At 39.7% G+C, this 19,630-nt stretch overlaps 1 protein-coding gene across 1 annotated transcript; it reads left to right on the forward strand.

Moving 5' to 3' along the window:
- myh9a (myosin, heavy chain 9a, non-muscle) lies at positions 1-19,465 on the forward strand. Its single transcript, XM_084129406.1, has 41 exons — positions 1-190; positions 3,643-3,974; positions 4,427-4,583; positions 4,691-4,718; positions 4,814-4,907; positions 5,622-5,642; positions 6,053-6,145; positions 6,235-6,298; positions 6,430-6,528; positions 6,741-6,884; positions 7,427-7,522; positions 7,722-7,993; positions 8,076-8,249; positions 8,388-8,561; positions 8,879-8,993; positions 9,312-9,502; positions 9,616-9,737; positions 9,922-9,991; positions 10,079-10,239; positions 10,465-10,573; positions 10,659-10,790; positions 10,884-11,090; positions 11,218-11,355; positions 11,667-11,790; positions 12,000-12,171; positions 12,332-12,544; positions 12,756-12,900; positions 13,132-13,338; positions 13,468-13,572; positions 13,763-13,915; positions 14,053-14,301; positions 14,609-14,821; positions 15,829-16,041; positions 16,149-16,310; positions 16,520-16,648; positions 16,796-16,884; positions 17,027-17,150; positions 17,261-17,469; positions 17,656-17,764; positions 18,023-18,195; positions 18,340-19,465. The coding sequence occupies exons 2-41, from the start codon at positions 3,648-3,650 to the stop codon at positions 18,446-18,448; spliced, it is 5,886 nt and encodes a 1,961-aa protein (XP_083985532.1). The 5' UTR covers positions 1-190; positions 3,643-3,647; the 3' UTR covers positions 18,449-19,465.
- Positions 19,466-19,630: the final 165 nt, after the last annotated feature.

Here is a 19,630-nt window from a genome sequence, read left to right on the forward strand (position 1 = left end):
GTCAGAGGGAGTTTGCTGAGAGAAGTGAGAGGAAACTAGAGAGCAGGACGCCGATGAACAAGCAGGAAAGTATCACAAACCCCAGAGCTTTTCGGATACATTTGTCTCAGCTGTGTCATTCTTCCTAAGAAAAAAATTATTGGGATTTGGCATTGGGTCTTCTCAACAAACGGCGCCTGAGGGAAAAGAGGTGAGTAAACTTTTAACATTCAGCCACATTCTCACCTGAGCGCGCACCTGAACCTGTTCTGCACAATCAGCCCATGCACGCACGTTTAGCTGTGCTACTCGATGAAGTGATACAAATATTTTAAGTAAAACAAAAGAAAGTTATTAATAGTCTTAATTTAGGTAGACTCCATGAAACAAATTACAAACCAGGATATTATGACATGTTACTTTTTTTAATTTTATTATTGTTTTCTTTACCGTTACCACAAATAATGTAAAGTAGAGTGCACGAGAAACTCCCTATCAGTAGCATCTAAGTTCAGGTGAGCTGTCTGTCTGCTCTTTGCAACACGCCCAGTTTGCTTTGAGACCGGTTTCTAGCAGTATACACGACCTGATTTGCTCAGCCCTGAGGACACACATTCAGCCCTGATGCGGAACAAGAGACCTTAACTGTTATGCAACAGTGCCAGTTGCAAAGTTACATTAATGTGTCTTAATTTCAGTGTGAGGTCTTTTGCACTAGAGCGGTTTCACCTTTGCACTGCATAAAATGCTCTGTTCGTGAGCATTGTGTCTCCTGAGTTGCTGTTGTTGACTTCATCTCAGAGCTGTTGGCATTTGATCTATAAGCAAGGATTAAACACAAGCCAAGATCAGTGGGATGAGAGAACATGCTGATGGAGGGATAAAATAAGGTATGGCACTGCAGGTGACCACTGTGACGGCAGGACAGGCTCACTGGGAAACACACACTTTAAGAGTGAATCTTATCAAACCATATCCCATATATTACCTCCTTTAAATAAATTACACACACATTGTTTTCATGCTTTATGGGGAGTTTCCATAGACGCAATGATTTTTATTTTATCCCCTTACACTAACCCACACCCCTAAACCTACCCATCACAGAAAACTTTCTGCAAAAAAAACAATACTTATGATTTATAAGCTCATGAGGACCAAAAAACTGTCCCCACAAGGATTTCAGATGTTGACATCTTTGGGGGACATTTTGTCCCCACTATGTATAGGGTTTACCAGAACGAAAACACACACACACAGACACACAGACAGTTTTGCTAGTTAATGCCATTTATTAGTTTGCCTCATAGACTTGATCTTGGCATATTTCACTCTAAAAAATACCTACTTTTTAAAAATGGTCCTAAAATAATAATAAATACATAATTTAATGCTTGTGTTTTCCAACATAAAATTGGCACTAAAAAGCATAAAGGTTGACATATTTCTATTATGTGTATTTATCTTGATTTTGGGTCAAATATAATGGATATTTTAGTCTTGTGTTGGCCAAATATGCCCATTTCTCCATTGTAATAGGCACAATTAACTAGTTTCAGGCTGTTTTCTGTGGTTCTGCTTCTGTTACACTTATTAAATTCAGACAGCAAGCTTTAACATGTTGCCTTCTAAGGTCTTACATTAAAGCACTAGAGGAAGTGTGTCAGTGTGGTGAAGCAACACTTCAATATCGCCACGTTCCAGAAACCATTTCACTATTTTGTTGTGTCACGGATGGTTGTTTGTTCCTCTTTGCTCAACTATGATTAACTCTTTTGTCCCTTAAATGTATATTACGCACTCATAGGTAGTTCCTTTTTTATTCTTGGAATCGGATGACAACCTGTGGTGGGTCAACCCAACAAAGGTGCATGTCATGTGCAGGCGCACGTGCGGTCATCTGCATTTAATCACAGTGACTGTATTTGAGCTGCTAATGAACTTGCAGACAGGGATGACACCCTGCTAATCTCCTTATCCCTTCGTCTCAACGGTACACTAAAGCTGTGCTGTTGTCATCCATTTTCACTTTCTAGATGCCTCTCTAAATGCTGCCATTACTCCCGCACTTCATTTGGCATCTTGTTGGCCTTTTTCCCCACTCTGGTTGAATTGGCAGATTTAAATAAGTTTAGAGGTCACTGATGGGAAGTACTTTCATAGTCTGAATAGGCAGAGAACTTTGACTCCCAGAAGCCTCTCTTTCCCTCCCCCCGAGGGACGGGTATATGTGGGTCACATGAGAGAATTCCTAACTGTAGGGCAGTTTCCTTTTTTTTTTTTCCTGAGAATTATATTACTTATTGTGTTTGCATTACATTTATCCATTAACCTTATTACTAATTCTCAACTGAATTTCTGCGCCCTGTGTTTTGCAACCAACTCTCTTGTATACAATAGAGGTAGGGGAGAAATATATATTTTTAAATTTTGCAGATTGCAGTAATTTAACTGATACTGATTTGACTTGACACTCATGAGACTGTAAGGACACTTGCAAGGACATTTCAAATAAAAATTGTGTGGGGAAAGTGTTTGCACACTTTGAGCATCTCAGATTCTGTTAAAAGATGCACGATTTTGTATTGTGTGTTTTTTTTTTTTTGTTGTTGTTTTTTTTTTAAATATATCTCAGGTGGTTAAACAGGTTGTATGGTGGTTAGGGATACCTTATCTTTAATCTTCATGAGTAACATTGGTATTATATTCATATTATGTATATTAGGATTTAGCCATTTAAGCTTTGGAAAAGAACTAGTCTCTGCTGTCAAAGGAACTTTGCATAATCAATTATTGATCTGATGTTTCTTATCTGCCATCTGAATATGTCTTAAGTGTACAAAGATACTTAAAGTTGTTACTCTTAATTTCTGAGTTCTGGAGTCTTCCGCAGGGTGTGGCGGGTAATGAAATTGTCTGTCCAAACTTGTTTAGGAATTATTCCTTCAGTGCAGATGTTCTTTCCACTTCAAAGCAGTAGGAGCTTGTGTCTTGTGTATGTTTGGATCAGCACACAGTAGGTTAAGGAATTTTAACACGCATGACATGCATGACACCATAAGTGCTCCAAAAGTTATGGTAATATGGAAACTGGCTCTCTACGTCACTAATAATTGCATTGTTGATGCATACATTTCTTCAGAATTCACAAGACAATTTTCTTATACATTTATAATATAAAATGTGTTTGTAAATTCTAAACCTTTTTGGGAATCTGGGATTTTTTTAAAATGTGGTGTTTAAATTGATTGTAGATTTTATCCTGAATTGTGAACTGTTTGCTGAATCATGATTTCTGCATGAATATGTTTTACATGCACAAAAACCCACTTACTGTTTGTGTTTTACCACTTTCCATGTTAGTCAAACTTGTTTTCTAGCCCAACACAAACATTACCAAGCACTTGTATTTGGTCATCTGAAATTACAAAACACAGTTTGATGGTATTCTGAAATGAGTGTGGGAATTTAATGGAATTCTTATAATTAGGGGTTGTTAAAGGAATTTACTTTTAAGGATAAATAGGGGTGTCACTGTGTAGATGTTTGTGTACAACTGAGGGAATTGTTTTAGTTCTCGGTGTTACTTTGATATCCTGCATAACTTTTTAAAACCACAAAACCAATTCTACCATAAACAATTTCTTTCTTTCTTGTACGTAGTCAAAATGTCAGACGCAGAGAAGTTCCTTTATGCCGACCGCAACACTGTCAACGACCCTTTGGCGCAGGCAGACTGGTCCTCTAAGAAGCTGGTATGGGTTCCCTCAGAGAAGCTCGGCTTTGAGGCCGGCTCCATCAAAGAGGAGACTGGAGATGAGTGTCTTGTGGAGCTGGCTGACTCAGGCAAGAAGATCAAGGTGAGCAAGGATGACATCCAGAAGATGAACCCACCCAAGTTCAGCAAGGTGGAGGATATGGCGGAGCTCACCTGCCTGAATGAAGCGTCTGTTCTGCACAACCTGAGGGAGAGATACTACTCGGGGCTCATCTATGTAAGTCTGTCTGGATTTTTTGCATGTTCTGATGCATCAAAGAATAGTTTAATTTACTTTGAAACAATTTTCACTCAGAAATTGTAATTTGTGAAATTTACTAGCAAAGAAACTGCAAGTAACATTGAATCAAATGTGAAATTTTGAAAGACTAAAATTAGTATTTTCTCGTAAAACGTACTAGTCTTTGTAAAAAGGGATTTTTCAAAGTTGTAAATGAGTGTAGGTTGACAAATGAACACTTTGACAGTGCAGAAAACTAATATAGAAAATGCACAATTATGTTTCATGTAGTTGCATCATTAAACCATGAGAATCATCTAATGCCAAGATATTTGTAGTTCCTAATTGGTTAGTTTATAAAGAGTGCGTATCTGTCAAGAAGATTAGTCAATCGGCTTGAAACGAATGTGCTTTTTGTGACGAATGGCATGTGTAAATCATTGTTTCAGACATACTCTGGGCTCTTCTGTGTGGTAATAAACCCGTATAAGCATCTGCCCATCTACACGGAGGAGATCGTAGAGATGTATAAAGGCAAGAAGAGGCATGAGATGCCCCCTCATATCTACGCCATCACAGATACGGCCTACAGGAGTATGATGCAGGGTGAGAACAATCCCTGTGTGACGTTATTATTCAGGCCAAAATGGCACTTCTGTTCATGTGATGGAGCACTGTTAATTGATTTCTCTTTTTCTTTTTCTTTTTTTTAGATCGTGAGGATCAGTCCATATTGTGCACGTAAGATTGACTTGGCACTTGTGATATACCAGTAACAAAATAGTATTAAAATGGCCAGCATTGTAGCTTCTTTTAAACTTTAAATTATTCCCCAGGGGTGAATCTGGTGCTGGAAAAACTGAAAACACCAAAAAAGTCATTCAGTACCTTGCTCATGTAGCATCATCCTTCAAAACAAAGAAAGATCAAGTGAGTACAATACTTTTTTACTTTTTCTTTTTTTTTTCAGGGTTGTGGCACAGCCGGTGTTGCATGTGCTCACAACATACAAGAGTTGTGTATTAACAGTATTCAGGTTTGAATCTGTCCTGCTTCATTCCCCCATCTTACCCTCCACTCAAATATTTTGTGCACTGAGGTGCCATTAACATTTACATGGATTCAGTCGTGGAAAAGTCATCACAAGTGAATGTTGATTCGTGTGCACAACCGCCAGATAAGACGAGTGCTGATTGTCATGGCAGAGCTGCTCATAAATGACCACATCAATTTTTAATATCAGCTATTCTGTCTCCAGCCCCCTTCGTGGTAAATGTTTTGTTGATGTCAGTTTTATCTCTTCCTATTCTTCATGCTTTTTTTTTTTTTTTTCTTCTGTTGAAGTCTTCCTCCCACAGGGGTTTAATACTCTTCTCTCTGTCATTTGGACAAGGAAGTCAGAATTCTGTTTTTTCACATTCCTGTATCAGGCCTAGACCTGTTCCCACGGGATCTCTAATGACTTTGTGAATACCTGCATATTTGTTCATGGTTTATAATACACTAAGCCCTTTTTAAAAAAACTGCAAGCATCCAATTGTTTAATGTTGCCCCATACGGTTGAAAATGTTTTAAATTTGAGTCCCCCTTAATTTTTGTGTCCATATTTTGAGACTTTCTCTCTCTCTCTCTCTAATCCTGCAGAGCAGTGTCGCCCTGTCACATGTGAGTTCAACCATACCATCCTTCACTTTTCCTGCTGTATACACCCACTTTTCTGGTCATGCAACTGTGGTTTTCTACAGGCTTAATTATATGGTGTAATGTTGCATAGTCCTCCTAACTGCTTTGGCTAATGCATATTCTAACACTGGTGTAGAACAAAGTTTAATGCACGTATGGTTTTTAGCATTATAAATGTAGTGGAAGAATGTACTCTCCTGCAAAAATGGGCATCAGTAGTCCGGCAAAGCTTTCACTTGCAAATCTGTGATCTTGGTTTACTGTGTATTGATGGTTTGGTACCTTTGTTTCAAGATGTTGTCTTTGTTTCACTAATGGTCTATTAGTTCCTGAAATTGTGAGTTGTAACTTCAAATGCGCTCATCCCCTTTTATCAACTATTTGTCTGCCAGGGTGAGTTGGAAAAACAGTTGCTACAGGCTAACCCAATTCTTGAGGCCTTTGGCAATGCCAAGACAGTGAAGAATGATAATTCTTCTCGATTTGTAAGTGTGCACAGACAAATCCAATTGACTCCTTTTTAAAGGGTCCCACTAAATTTCGACATGAATCAATATGAGCTTTTTATTCACAGGGAAAGTTTATCAGGATCAACTTCGATGTCAATGGTTACATCGTTGGAGCCAATATTGAGACCTGTATCCTTTTTATTGACTGAACCACCACTTAGGAAACTGAAATGTGTATTGTTAGCTTGTTGTCATTTTTAAAGGGCTCATGCAGAATGTGTTTGACTTATTCTGTTAATCCCCTAACAAGCGTTTTTCAGATCTGTTAGAGAAGTCTCGTGCGATCAGGCAGGCCAAAGATGAGCGGGCCTTCCATATTTTCTATTACTTGCTATCAGGAGCAGGAGACAAATTGCGTGGTGAGGACCATTTCATGCAATGAACAAATTTAAGCTATGAATTCTTTAAAATCGTACATGCAGTGTTAGGGACAACTTTTTGTTAAAATGAACGTATAAATATTTTCTTAATGTGAATTTAATGCTGAATACCCATGTGACAGTGTAGAATGCTCTAGGACTAATCTCTAGGACTAAAGGAAAGTTTATAAAGTTTGTTCTCTACTCTACAGCTGAGCTGTGCCTAGAGGACTACAATAAGTACCGTTTCCTGTCGAATGGAAATGTAACGATCACTGGACAACAGGATAAAGAACTGTTTGCTGAAACCATAGATGCCTTCAGGATTATGGGCATCCCTGAGGAGGAGCAGACAGGTATAGAGACTCAAAGGCACTTTCATCTGTAATCACTCTACAGTGCGTTTAAAGGGGTGATTAACTGAGAAATCTAACCGATTCGCGCATTACATGATTACATTACATGAAACTCATTATAATATATGCAAAACTGTTATCCAATCATAGCAGTGGGCGTTTACTTCCAAGTCTTCAATGCGGCACGCCCATAAAAACCGAGCGTTTCAGGAGCTAGGCTCAAAACCAGGGTAGAAAATAGCCTATACTTAGTCATTTTGATGTTTTTGAATATAAAAACCAAGTGAACGTCATACGTTGACCTCAGACAACAATATAAAAAAATATAAAAAAGCCAGTTCATGACCTCTTTAATCACCTAAAGTTGTGATGTCTTTCATGAATCGAGTAAAAGTTCACCAGTTTCTCATGCTGGGAACTATTCTGTGTAGCTATTGTAGTATTTTGACTGAACTCAAAGTTTGGGGTTTAACTTATTGAGGGGTGATGTTTGTTCTTGCCTCATGTTTGAGAAAATGTAATGTTCTGTTAATGTGTCCCAGGTCTTTTGAAGGTGGTGTCTGCTGTGCTGCAGCTAGGAAACATGAGTTTTAAGAAGGAACGCAACTCTGACCAAGCCTCCATGCCCGATGACACAGGTCTCACTTTCTTCATTAACTTGTTCTACAAATTAGTCCCAAGTTCATTTCATTACCAGTACTTGTATTTGCACCAAAAATGGCAGAATGCACATTCTGTTGTTATTCATATTGCTTATTCTAGACTGGAATCAAACCTTTTTTTTCCTGAGCTCTAAGTGTCTTGTCCATTTTAATTTTATTTTTTTTATTTTATCAGCTGCCCAAAAGGTGTCCCATCTCTTGGGCATGAATGTGACCGATTTCACACGTGCCATTCTCACACCACGCATCAAAGTGGGCCGTGATTGTGTTCAGAAGGCTCAGACTCAGGAACAGGCTGAGTTTGCGGTGGAGGCCCTGGCCAAAGCCACATATGAGAGACTGTTTCGCTGGTTGGTTATGCGTATCAACAAAGCTTTAGACAAGACCAAGCGTCAGGGTGCTTCTTTTATCGGAATCCTGGACATCGCTGGATTTGAGATCTTCGAGGTGTGAAAGTGTTGTGCGAAAAACAAAAAATTTGTCTCGATTTATAATTGGCCATTTTGATTAACTCTTTTTCTCTTTGTAGCTGAACTCATTTGAGCAGCTCTGCATCAACTACACCAACGAGAAGCTTCAGCAGCTGTTCAACCACACCATGTTCATCCTGGAGCAGGAGGAGTACCAGCGTGAAGGCATTGAATGGAGCTTCATCGACTTCGGCCTTGACCTGCAGCCCTGCATTGAACTCATTGAGAAGCCTGTAGGTTTCTTTTCTCTTCAAACTTTGTAGATTTTTTTTTTTTTTTTTTTCTCGATTCAAACCCTCCTGCATGCCTTGATTTAAAAAAAAAAACTTTATTCCTTGGTCTCTTTCTCTTTCTCTTTCTCTTTCCATCAGAATGGTCCTCCAGGAATCCTGGCTCTGTTGGATGAGGAGTGCTGGTTTCCCAAAGCCACAGACAAATCCTTTGTGGAGAAAGTAGTCCAGGAACTGGGCAACAACCCAAAATTTCAAAAGCCCAAGAAGCTCAAAGATGATGCTGACTTCTGTATCATTCACTATGCTGGCAAAGTAAGGGCTCTTGTGTGTCTTAAATACTGGGATTAGCTTCATATGTTGGTAAAGTGATACTGTGGACGTCTGTAATAATTATCATGAAGTCATATTTGGTAAGCAATGTCTGTGGAAATTGCTGAGGTGGGCAACTGAATTCAGGCATCACAATATTATAAAGCACAGTATGAAACGTGAATTTATTTAGACATTTATATGCTCTAGAACATTACATTTCCCTCAACATTTAAATCTAATCCCATCTGAATAGGGTTGAAGAGGAGAATTTTTCTTTTAAAAGTGTATCATTTATGTTTCTGTCTGGTCCTCCACAGGTTGATTACAAGGCTACTGAATGGCTAATGAAAAACATGGACCCTCTGAATGACAATGTGGCAACTCTGCTTAACCAGTCAGTGGACAAGTTTGTGTCTGAGCTCTGGAAAGATGGTATGAGACTGCAGATGACTAACCATTAGATTGATTTAAAGAATGTTAATTTGAGTATTTCAGATGTCACTAATGTCTAAAAAGTTGACGACAATCCACCTGCTGCATTGAGCTTTTGTTGGTCAGGCTTTTAGGTCGTCATAGAGAAAAGTGAGTCTGATTCTGCCAGTGTGTAATATGCAGGTTGTCTGCTACTGTTCATCCTGGACACTAAAAGACTCCACAATTAAACATGAAAAGTCATCTTAAACACTCTTGTGTTGGCTTCCTGCATAATGGTTTTTTTTTTTTTTTTTTTTTTTTTTTTTTTTTAATCAGTGGACCGAATTGTGGGATTAGACAAGGTAGCTGGAATGGCTGAATCATTGCATGGAGCCGTCAAGACTCGTAAGGGAATGTTCCGTACAGTAGGACAACTGTACAAAGAGCAGCTAACAAATCTGATGACCACCCTCAGAAATACCAATCCTAACTTTGTCCGATGCATAATCCCCAACCATGAGAAGAAGGTGTGAAGAGAGAAACTTTAGACCCCATCCTCAAAACATTTGTATAGCCAGGTGGTTCATGCCTCTCTTGTGGCCTCTAACAATTAAGTCACTGCTCTGCTCTTCTCTTCTAGGCTGGTAAATTGGCACACAACCTGGTTCTAGAACAACTAAGATGTAATGGAGTTCTAGAAGGAATTCGGATCTGTAGACAAGGGTTCCCCAACCGCATTGTCTTCCAAGAGTTCAGACAAAGGTATTTTGGAGTATCATGAATGTTGAGTATTTGAACTGCTTGTCTGGCGTAGTACTGCTTTTATACTACGTAGCAGGGAATTATGCATACCCAGAATTCAGGGCTTGACTTTAGTATCTATAGACTTCTTGAATCATCTTATTCCTTCTAGTCTCTAAATTATGTTTCCCAAATGTAATTTCAGATATGAGATCCTCACGCCAAATGCCATCCCCAAGGGCTTTATGGATGGGAAGCAGGCCTGTGTCCTCATGGTAAGAGTTGATGCACACCATTATGTAACTCTAAGATAATTGATCCTTTATTGTTTAAAATGTATTGTAATGTATTTTCTCTCCCAGATCAAGGCTCTGGAGCTGGATTCGAACTTGTTCCGTATAGGTCAAAGTAAAGTGTTCTTCAGGGCTGGCGTTCTTGCCCACCTGGAAGAGGAGAGAGATATGAAGATCACTGATGTCATCATCACCTTCCAGGCCTGGTGTAGAGGTTATGTTGCTAGGAGGTAAATGTATTTAAACATATACATTTATACAGATCAGTTTCCCAGCACACCACAGCTAGGAGAGATTTGAAGCACTAAAAATTATGGTCTGTGTTTGCAACCTTGGCTGATAATTTCTAAATGACTCTGAAAGGTTGTCTTGTATGATAGATGATTGAAGATGTCTGTGAGGTGTTAATTTAAACAGGAATGTTAGACTGACAACTTAAGGTTTGTTTTACATAGAGCCTTTGCTAAGAGGCAGCAGCAGCTGAATGCCATGAGGGTGATCCAGAGGAACTGTGCAGCCTATTTGAAACTCAGAAATTGGCATTGGTGGCGACTCTTTACCAAGGTACACATATAGGTTCAAAAATCTGTATGTTTATTAGAAGTCAACCAGAGATCTCAAAGCAATGTCTCCACTTTTCTTTCTTCAGGTAAAGCCTTTACTGCAGGTGACCAGACAAGAAGAGGAAATGGTCGCTAGGGAGGAAGAGTTGGTCAAGATGAAGGAGAGACAGCAGCAGGCTGAAGACCAGCTGAAGGAGTTTGAGACCAAACAACAACAGGTGTGTATGGTGCTGGGTTTTTTCCCCGCTACAAGATGACTCTTTATTCTCTCTTGGTGTCCATAAACGTATCATTGTTATTCCCTGTAACAGTTAAATGCAGAGAAGTTGGCTCTTCAGGAGCAGTTGCTGGCGGAGACCGAACTGTGTCAAGAGGCTGAAGAGATGAGGGCACGTCTTGCTACACGCCTGCATGAGCTGGAGGATGTCCTGCATGACCTGGAGTCCCGCTTGGAGGAAGAGGAGGAGAGAGTCTCACAGTTTCATACGGAGAAGAAGAAGATGCAACAGAACATTTCGGTGAGAGGAAGTTTGATGAATGAAATTGACCTCCCAAATACAAACTCTAAATGTCTGTTTAGAACTCCATACAAAGTTAGTTGATTTGTGTTCAATTGTAATTGAAGAACCTAAAATCCTTTCTCAGGATCTGGAGCAGCAACTGGATGAAGAAGAGGCTGCCAGACAGAAGCTGCAATTGGAGAAAGTCACCATGGACTCCAAGCTGAAGAAGATTGAGGAGGACATTATGATTCTTGATGACCAAAACTCCAAACTTGCTAAGGTCTAACAAGAACGTGTTCTGCCTTTACATAAATCAACAATGAAGTAGTTTCAAGTCCACATTTCAGAAATTTGGGGAATCAAAATATGGTTTTGATTCCACTATATGATTCTTGCCCCAAACAATTCAATTAATGCTACACAAATGTTGAAGTAGTATTTAACTACTACGATATCTTTTGAAAGTGTTTTTACTACATGTGGAAACGGTTCACGTCTTCTGCCTGCATGACTGCATAATCTGCTGCAAAAACTATTTAGTGCTGCTTGTCCTGATAGTGATGGTTGTATGCGGGTATCTGATCTTAACAGGAGAAAAAGCAGCTGGAGGAGAGAGTCTCTGAGTTCACCACTAACCTGGCTGAAGAGGAAGAGAAATCCAAGAGTTTGCAGAAACTCAAGAACAAACATGAGGCAATGATCACTGACCTGGAGGGTAAGTATATATTCACGACCCTCAAATAATTATGAAGCAGGATTTTGAAAACACGCACGTCTAAAGCCAGCCCAAGAATGCGGATGACAAAAACTTTAGTATGATATCTCTTTATTGCTGTATTTGCAGCAACAAAGAATTGTTGCAGTGTTCTCTTTGCTACATCTCCATACGCCTTAATTGTTCACATCTCTCCTTCACATTCTCAGATCGTTTAAGGAAGGAAGAGAAGACGAGGCAAGAGTTGGAGAAGAACAGGCGAAAGCTGGAGGGCGACTCTACAGATCTGCATGATCAGATCGCAGAGCTGCAGGCTCAGATTGCAGAGCTCCGCGCCCAACTGGCCAAGAAAGAGGAAGAGCTCCAGGCTGCACTCGCAAGGTGAGTGAAACGTTTGTTAGCTGTAATTTGAGATTTTCATTTAACTGTCCCTCACTGCCACTTCCACTTCTGTCTTAACACTTTTTACCTTAATTGGGTGTTTGCTCCAGCTACATTTTGTAATAATTCTTTTTTTTTTTTTTTTTTTTTTTTTAAATAGGATTGAAGAGGAAGCTGCTCTGAAGAACACTGCCCAGAAAAACATTCGTGAGCTTGAGGCCCAGCTCTCAGAGTTGCAGGAAGATCTGGAGCTGGAGAAAGCTGCCCGTGCTAAAGCAGAGAAACACCGCAGGGACCTGGGAGAGGAGTTGGAAGCTCTGAAGACAGAACTTGAGGACACGCTGGACTCTACTGCTGCTCAGCAAGAACTCAGGTCAGCCATGAGGAAAACTGACTGGGCTTGACTTATTTGAGATTTTTTGCAACAACTTAATTTTAAATTTTTATCTTTGGAAATGAAAAACATGTTTTGTGGTCAAATTCTGGCTGGTAATTACACATGGGTAACATGTCATTCTTATGGGAAAATGAAGGCATTGCAATGTCCTAGATCATTTTAAAAATGCTTTTCTTCCTGTCTGAAGGGCAAAGAGAGAGACTGAAGTGACTCTGCTGAAGAAGACTCTGGAAGATGAGGCTCGTTCACATGAACAGATGCTAGGTGAAGTGCGACAGAAACACAACCAGGCCTTTGAAGAGCTCAACGAACAGCTTGAACAGTCCAAGAGGGTGAGACCATGTGCCTCTCCTAAAGCATTGATGGATTTTAATGGTGCTGCTTTAATAATTAGGGAATGGAAATCTTGCAAAAAATGTGCTGATCCTTTGATTGTCTCATTTAAAAAAGTGTTGCAATTATTACAACTTAGTGTCTCTCTGAGAAGTGTACATTTTCTTTCCACCCACAAAAGCAAACTTTCTAGAAAAGTGTTAACTAACACTCACTGTTGTGTCCCTCAGAATAAAGCATCTGTGGAAAAAGCTAAACAGGCTCTGGAGAGTGAACGCAATGAGCTTCAGATTGAACTTCAGTCATTGTCCCAAGGTAAAAATGAGTCTGAGCACCGCAGGAAGAAAGCCGAATCACAGCTTCAGGAGCTGCAAGTCAAACACATAGAGAGTGAGAGACAGAAACAGGAACTGGCTGATAAAGTGGCTAAAATGCAGGTATTTAGACTAAAATATGCAATTATACATCAAAGTATAAAAATCTCCCGTCTGAGATCCGTTTAGAGCAAACTTGTGCCTACTTTAATGCACACAATATAATTATAATATATATATTTTTATGTTTAGGTGGAGCTTGATGCTGTTCAGGGAACCTTAAGCAAGGTGGAGAGCAAATCCATCAAAGCTGCCAAAGATTGTTCTACTGTTGAATCTCAACTTAAAGATGCGCAGGTACAACTTGGTCATACACTATAGTGCATCATTCACAGACACTTATCACTGGAGCTTGCTGAGTGATTGTACTGTTGGTCACAAGTAGTTCCTGCTTGCCCTAAAATAAATATTGGGCTAATCACAGGTGTTGCAGGTAAAAATAAGAGTTAATTCTGAATTGGTTTATATTGTTTTCCTATGTGGTTAGGCGTTGCTGGAGGAGGAGACCAGGCAGAAGCTTGCGCTCTCTACTCGTCTTCGGCAAATGGAGGATGAACAGAACAACCTGAAAGAGATGCTGGAGGAAGAAGAGGAGAGCAAGAAAAATGTTGAGAAGCAGCTGTACACTGCTCAAGCTCAGGTGTGTGTGCCCTTGAGTCGGTGGACACGTTCTGGTGGATGATAATGCTGGCCTAGGACCAGTTTGTGTTTGAGAACTTTCTTATTCCACTTAGATTTTTAGATTAGAAATGTTATTCTGTTTTTTGGTTTGTTCAGTTGGCAGAGATGAAGAAAAAGGTTGAGCAAGAGGCCCAAAGCCTGGAGAGCTTGGAGGATGGGAAAAAGAAATTGCAGAGAGAGGTGGAAGGCATCATGCAGCAATTGGAGGAGAGGAATGCTGGCTACGATAAACTGGAGAAGACCAAGACCCGTCTACAGCGGGAGCTAGATGATGTCCTTGTAGACCAAGATCATCTGCGTCAGACCGTTCAGGAGCTGGAACGCAAGCAGAAAAAGTTTGACCAGGTAGAGAACAGTATTTACAGTATTATACTGTAAATGGAGCAGAAATGTATTTATGAACATGTGTCAAAGGGTATTTCAAATGCTGATACTCTGTTTTCTGCAAGTTATAAAAATAATAATTGGTAACTCCCTTATTTTAGTGTCATTGTTACATGCAGTAACTATAGTAATAACTATAAATTATGCATAATTTCATGCAACTAACCCCAAACCTAATTCTAACCCTAGTGTCAGTACATGTAGTTACTTATTACTCAATATTTAAAGTCTAGCAGTCCTTTGTGATAAAATACCTCAATTTGTGCAGCTGCTGGCGGAGGAGAAGAATATCTCTCTGAAGTACGCTGAGGAAAGGGATCGTGCCGAGGCAGAGGCCCGTGAGAAGGAGACCAGAGCTCTGACTCTGACCCGAGAGCTGGAGGCCATTACTGATTTGAAGGACGAACTGGAGCGGGTCAACAAGCAGCTCAAAACTGAGATGGAGGACCTGATGTCATCCAAGGATGACGCTGGCAAGAGTGTATGTGAAACACAAGCATGACATGTCTAGAATGTGTGTTAGTCAATTTTATCCCTTAACTCATCCTTGATCACCAAAATGACATTTAAAAGTTTCTTTTTTTTTTTTTTTCATGCCTTAAAATGGCTTGAATGGAACTACACCCTTGCCTCATTTAGTATATGTGGTTCTATGAATATGCAAATTAGCCCCGCCTCCACTCACACCAGCTCAGAGATTCACTCACTGACGATCACACGTTGACGTGATTGGTTACAAGGTAGTTTGACGTCAGAAACACCAGCGATTTCAAACCATGTTTGAGACTGTCTTTGGTTCACTGCAGTTTTAAGGAGAAAATACTCAACAATGGTGTTGTTGACCTTATGAATTTGCACATGGTTTGTCTTAAAGCATATTGAAAACACCACATAGACACATAAACAACGTTAAAAGCTTGATTTTTACCACAGCGGGACTTAAGACCACAGCTCTGTTCCAAAACCCAAAGCTGCTAGACTAGACATTGAAGATCTAAAGTCTTGTGGTCAATTTACAGCAGTGAAGCCAGGTTGAGAATGAAATAAGTACATTTCTTTCAATACCAAAAACAACTTATTCGAATGGTTCAACTGTTAATTTATTCAAGAGTAAAAAATGTCTTTCGAGCATGCTAACTGTTTTAGAACAGAGCTAATGTCTACAAGCCAAGATATAACCAAAGCATCTGTTAAATTAAAATTTAAATATGTAATTTATTCCTTGAGGATTTTGTAAGTGAATTATGAAATCTTTAAAGTCTTCCGCCTTGCATTTAAAATAAAATGTATAGTCTCTGAAGGTCTAGCTCATTGTGGTAAACCAGAATGTTTATTTATTTTTAATTTGCATGAGGTAAGATTATGTTTGACTGGTGGGCAAATATAGCACTCATCCGGTGCGCTTTGGCAACAATTTGCTAAAAAGGACATGATTAATTCTTACCACTTATCTTAGTTGTGCTCAAACGTTTGTTCTTTTCTTTTAAGGTGCATGAGCTTGAGCGGGCCAAGCGAGGAATGGAACAGCAGTTAGAGGAAATGAAGACTCAGCTAGAGGAGTTGGAGGATGAACTGCAGCTCACGGAAGATGCCAAGCTGCGTCTGGAGGTCAACATGCAGGCCATGAAGGCTCAGTTTGACCGAGACCTGCAGGCCAGAGATGAGCAGGGTGAGGAGAAACGGAAGCAGCTAGTCAAACAGGTATGTGCTCGCCTGCCCAATGCAGAACAATGTTAATCTATGAGATGCTGATAAATGTTTGGTAATGGAAATAATGCACAAAACTACTGATATTGTAATTATGTTAGGTGCGTGAGATGGAGATGGAGCTTGAGGATGAGCGGAAACAGCGGGTTCAGGCCGTATCTGTGCGCAAGAAGCTTGAGCTGGATCTGTCAGAGTTGGCTGCTCAGATCGACTCTTCCAACAAGGCTCGAGATGAGGCCCTCAAACAGCTCAAGAAACTACAGGTAAGAAACTACACATACACATTCTACATGAGCATGGGCATTACTTTTGCATTAAATTGGTGGGGATTTTTGGTTTCTAGAACCAGAGATCAGGTTTCTACTTTTGCCTGATGAATAAAATTGCAACTGGAGTACATAAACAAACATTTAATGCATGAACTTTATGACTCTGACATGGTATCTGTGTCATTCCCTCTATTGTTTTGCAGGCCCAGATGAAAGAACAGATGAGAGAGTTTGAGGAACTGCGTCTATCCAGAGACGAAGTTCTTAACCAGGCCAAAGAAAATGAGCGCAAGATCAAGAGCATGGAGGCTGAGATCATTCAGCTACATGAGGTTTGTCTTGTACTTTTTCAGGTTGGATCAGAATTGTACTGCAACTAGAAATGAATTCTAGGGTAAATTTGAGTGTTCGTTTAGACTGAAAGGATTCTTTATGGAAGAATTAGGCATGTGGAAAATGTTTCCCTTTTATCTCTGTAGGATCTGGCTGCTGCTGACAGAGCAAAGAGACAAATCCAGCAAGAACGAGATGAGCTACAGGATGAGATCAATAGCCAGAATTCCAAGAAGTGAGTTACCTGCTGCTATTGTGATGTGTTGTCTGGTAGGGTATCCTGCACCAAACAGTTAGTCCTAGAAAATCAAAGTATATTGGGTATCTTATAGTGTTGAGTGGTTTAAATGTGCTTTTTCTTTCTTTCTCTCTGTCAGCTCACTGAGCAGCGACGAGAGGAGAAGAATTGAGGCACGTATTGCTCAGCTTGAGGAGGAACTTGAGGAAGAACATCTCAATGTGGAGCTGCTCAATGATCGACTGAAGAAAGCAACACTGCAGGTAGAGTACTAGGAGCTTAATGAGATACTCATCCAAAGTGTTCCCAATTTCAGCTATCATGTTCATCATGATGCTCTGCTGCTAATGGCTTTATTTCGTTTGAACCACAGGCTGAACAGGTTACAGTGGAGTTGACTGCAGAGCGTGGTAATAGCCAGCGTCTGGAGGGTTTGCGCTCTCAGCTGGACCGCCAGAACAAGGACCTAAAGCAGAAGCTTCAGGAGTTGGAAGTGGCTGTAAAGAGCAAGTACAAGTCCACCATTGCTGCACTGGAGGCCAAGATCCCACAGCTCGAAGAGCAGTTGGATATTGAGATGAAGTGAGTAATGGTAGAGATGGTTTGTGTAGATTATTAGAAGCAACTTTCATACTCCACAGGGACTGGGATACTACATGGATATCCGCTATAGTATAGACTATAGAGCACCTCAATTTCCCCAGTAAAAGGTATTTGTTAATAACCTTCCTCAGTGACACTTCTATGTCTCTGTGCTTAACTCTTCAGGGAGAGGCAGCAGTCCACTAAACAGGTGCGACGTGTGGAGAAGAAACTCAAAGAGCTGTTACTGCAGGTTGAGGATGAGAGACGCAATGCTGATCAATTCAAAAATGAGGTGGGTTTTGGACTGCATTTAAAATGCAATAGGCTTGTTCAAACTAGTTCAAAGCCAAGGGATGATCTTCATTTGATTTTAAGAGGAAATTTCTCAAATGGTGACGATTTGATGATTTAAAAATCAAACAAACTGTACAGTAAATTTTAATTACATGCCCGTTTTGTTGCCATTGTCGTCTTTATCTGAAATGTAAGTATTGTGGTAAGGTAACCTTGTATTTTGAGTGCAGTTCATAATGAAATCTTCCTCTGTCAGTCTGAGAAGCTGAACACTCGTATGAAGCAGTTGAAGAGGCAGTTAGAGGAGACCGAGGAGGAAGCGGCTCGAGCTAATGCCTCCCGCAGGAAGATGCAGAGAGAGCTGGAAGATGCCACGGAGTCTGCTAATGCTATGAACCGAGAGGTCAGCACCCTAAAGAACAAACTCAGGTGTGTAATCCGCTGCTTCGTGATGGTCATGGTATCATTTCTCTGCAAACATCACTTTTAAACTTACTGACAAATCCATCTGAAACATTTGTACTTTTCTATGCCACATATTTAGTGTTTATATAAAACTTGTGTCTTCTCCAGGCGAGGAGATTTCACTGTCAACGTACGCCGTGCAGTTGGACGCGCTGGTGTGGAAAGTGATGAGGAGAACGATCTGAAAAGTGAGGGATCAGAGCCAACTCCTGAGTAAATTTCAGTGTATGAAAGCTGAGCCCATTGGTGTACCAGATGAGCTATTATTTTCCTCCAAGCTTGTCTTGTCTGTCTAAATGATTTTTGAATGCTCTGAAGGCAACTGTATCATTAATGGGGTTTCACTGCAATTTTCAATGTTTTAAAGCAGTTTTTGGGCCAAACAATTATCTGAGCCATTAGACTAAATTTGCATTCAAAATATAAAAAAAGCCATTTAACTTTCCAATGAGACTGCAACTGTTCATTTGGCCTAATCTGTTTTACCCTGTTGATAACTGCCTTGAAATGCCTTGAATAAATATTGGCTATTTATATTTTACATGGGGAGTATTTATCCATTTACAAGGTAAATTAAATGTTTGAAAATTTTTATAATTGATAATGGGAAGAAATTTCCTTTTGTAATATTATGTAATCCAAGATTTGCAAGATATTACCCATCAACCAAAGAGAGATTCATCTTCCAGCCGTTTTGTTTCAAGAGCACTTCAGCACCAATTAAGCCTTTTTCTAATTATTTCACTGTCACTTTTCCACCTCATGGTTTAAAATTAAGACTGTTTGCCTTAATTACATAAATATTTTTTGTTTTGTGAGTTCTCACTCAGGACTTGTATGCCACATTAATATGAACTATTTGCAAGTTATTTTTTTTTTTAATTATTGCATGTTTTGAAGTTCACACTTTAGGTGGTGGGTGTGTAAAAAAAATTGTATGTCAACTTTATTTTTGGTAATTTTCAAGTGCATTTGCTAACATGCCTCTTTCATACAGTATCCCCCCCCCCTTCTGTATGTTTGTAACAGATGTGATAGACCTATAAATTGTCACACTTCCAGTGAAATTGTAGTGGACTGACTGTATTTGGAACAATTGAAATTATTTTCCTCTCACTTTTAATGTCACATTATTTCATTGCTTCCGATTAAAGTTTTGTCTTTTGTATTCTCAATTTTACCCCTAATATTTCTCCAAACACAGTATTTCATTAAAGGCATCGATTTTTGGTAACTGGTTCAAAGAGTTTTCTTAATGAATGCAGTGAACTAATGGTTAAAGTGCTGTGTAGGTTAAAACCTTAGGACTCATCCAGGAAAAAGGAAATCCACCAGGAAAAAGACCAGGCTGCTTCTATAGAGACTTTCTGTAATGAATGTATCACTTGATTAAATTTGT

The sequence above is a fragment of the Abramis brama genome, assembly GCF_963993115.1.
Source record: "Abramis brama genome assembly, chromosome: 11".
NCBI lineage: Eukaryota > Metazoa > Chordata > Actinopteri > Cypriniformes > Leuciscidae > Abramis > Abramis brama.

Coding starts and splice junctions, on each gene's coding strand:
- myh9a (XM_084129406.1), top strand. CDS start 3,648: ATGTCAGACGCAGAGAAGTTCCTTTATGCCGACCGCAACACTGTCAAC. Junction 4,584..4,690: donor CTACAGGAGTATGATGCAGG/GTGAGAACAATC, acceptor TCTTTTTTTTAG/ATCGTGAGGATCAGTCCATA. Junction 12,172..12,331: donor CTCCAGGCTGCACTCGCAAG/GTGAGTGAAACG, acceptor TTTTTTAAATAG/GATTGAAGAGGAAGCTGCTC.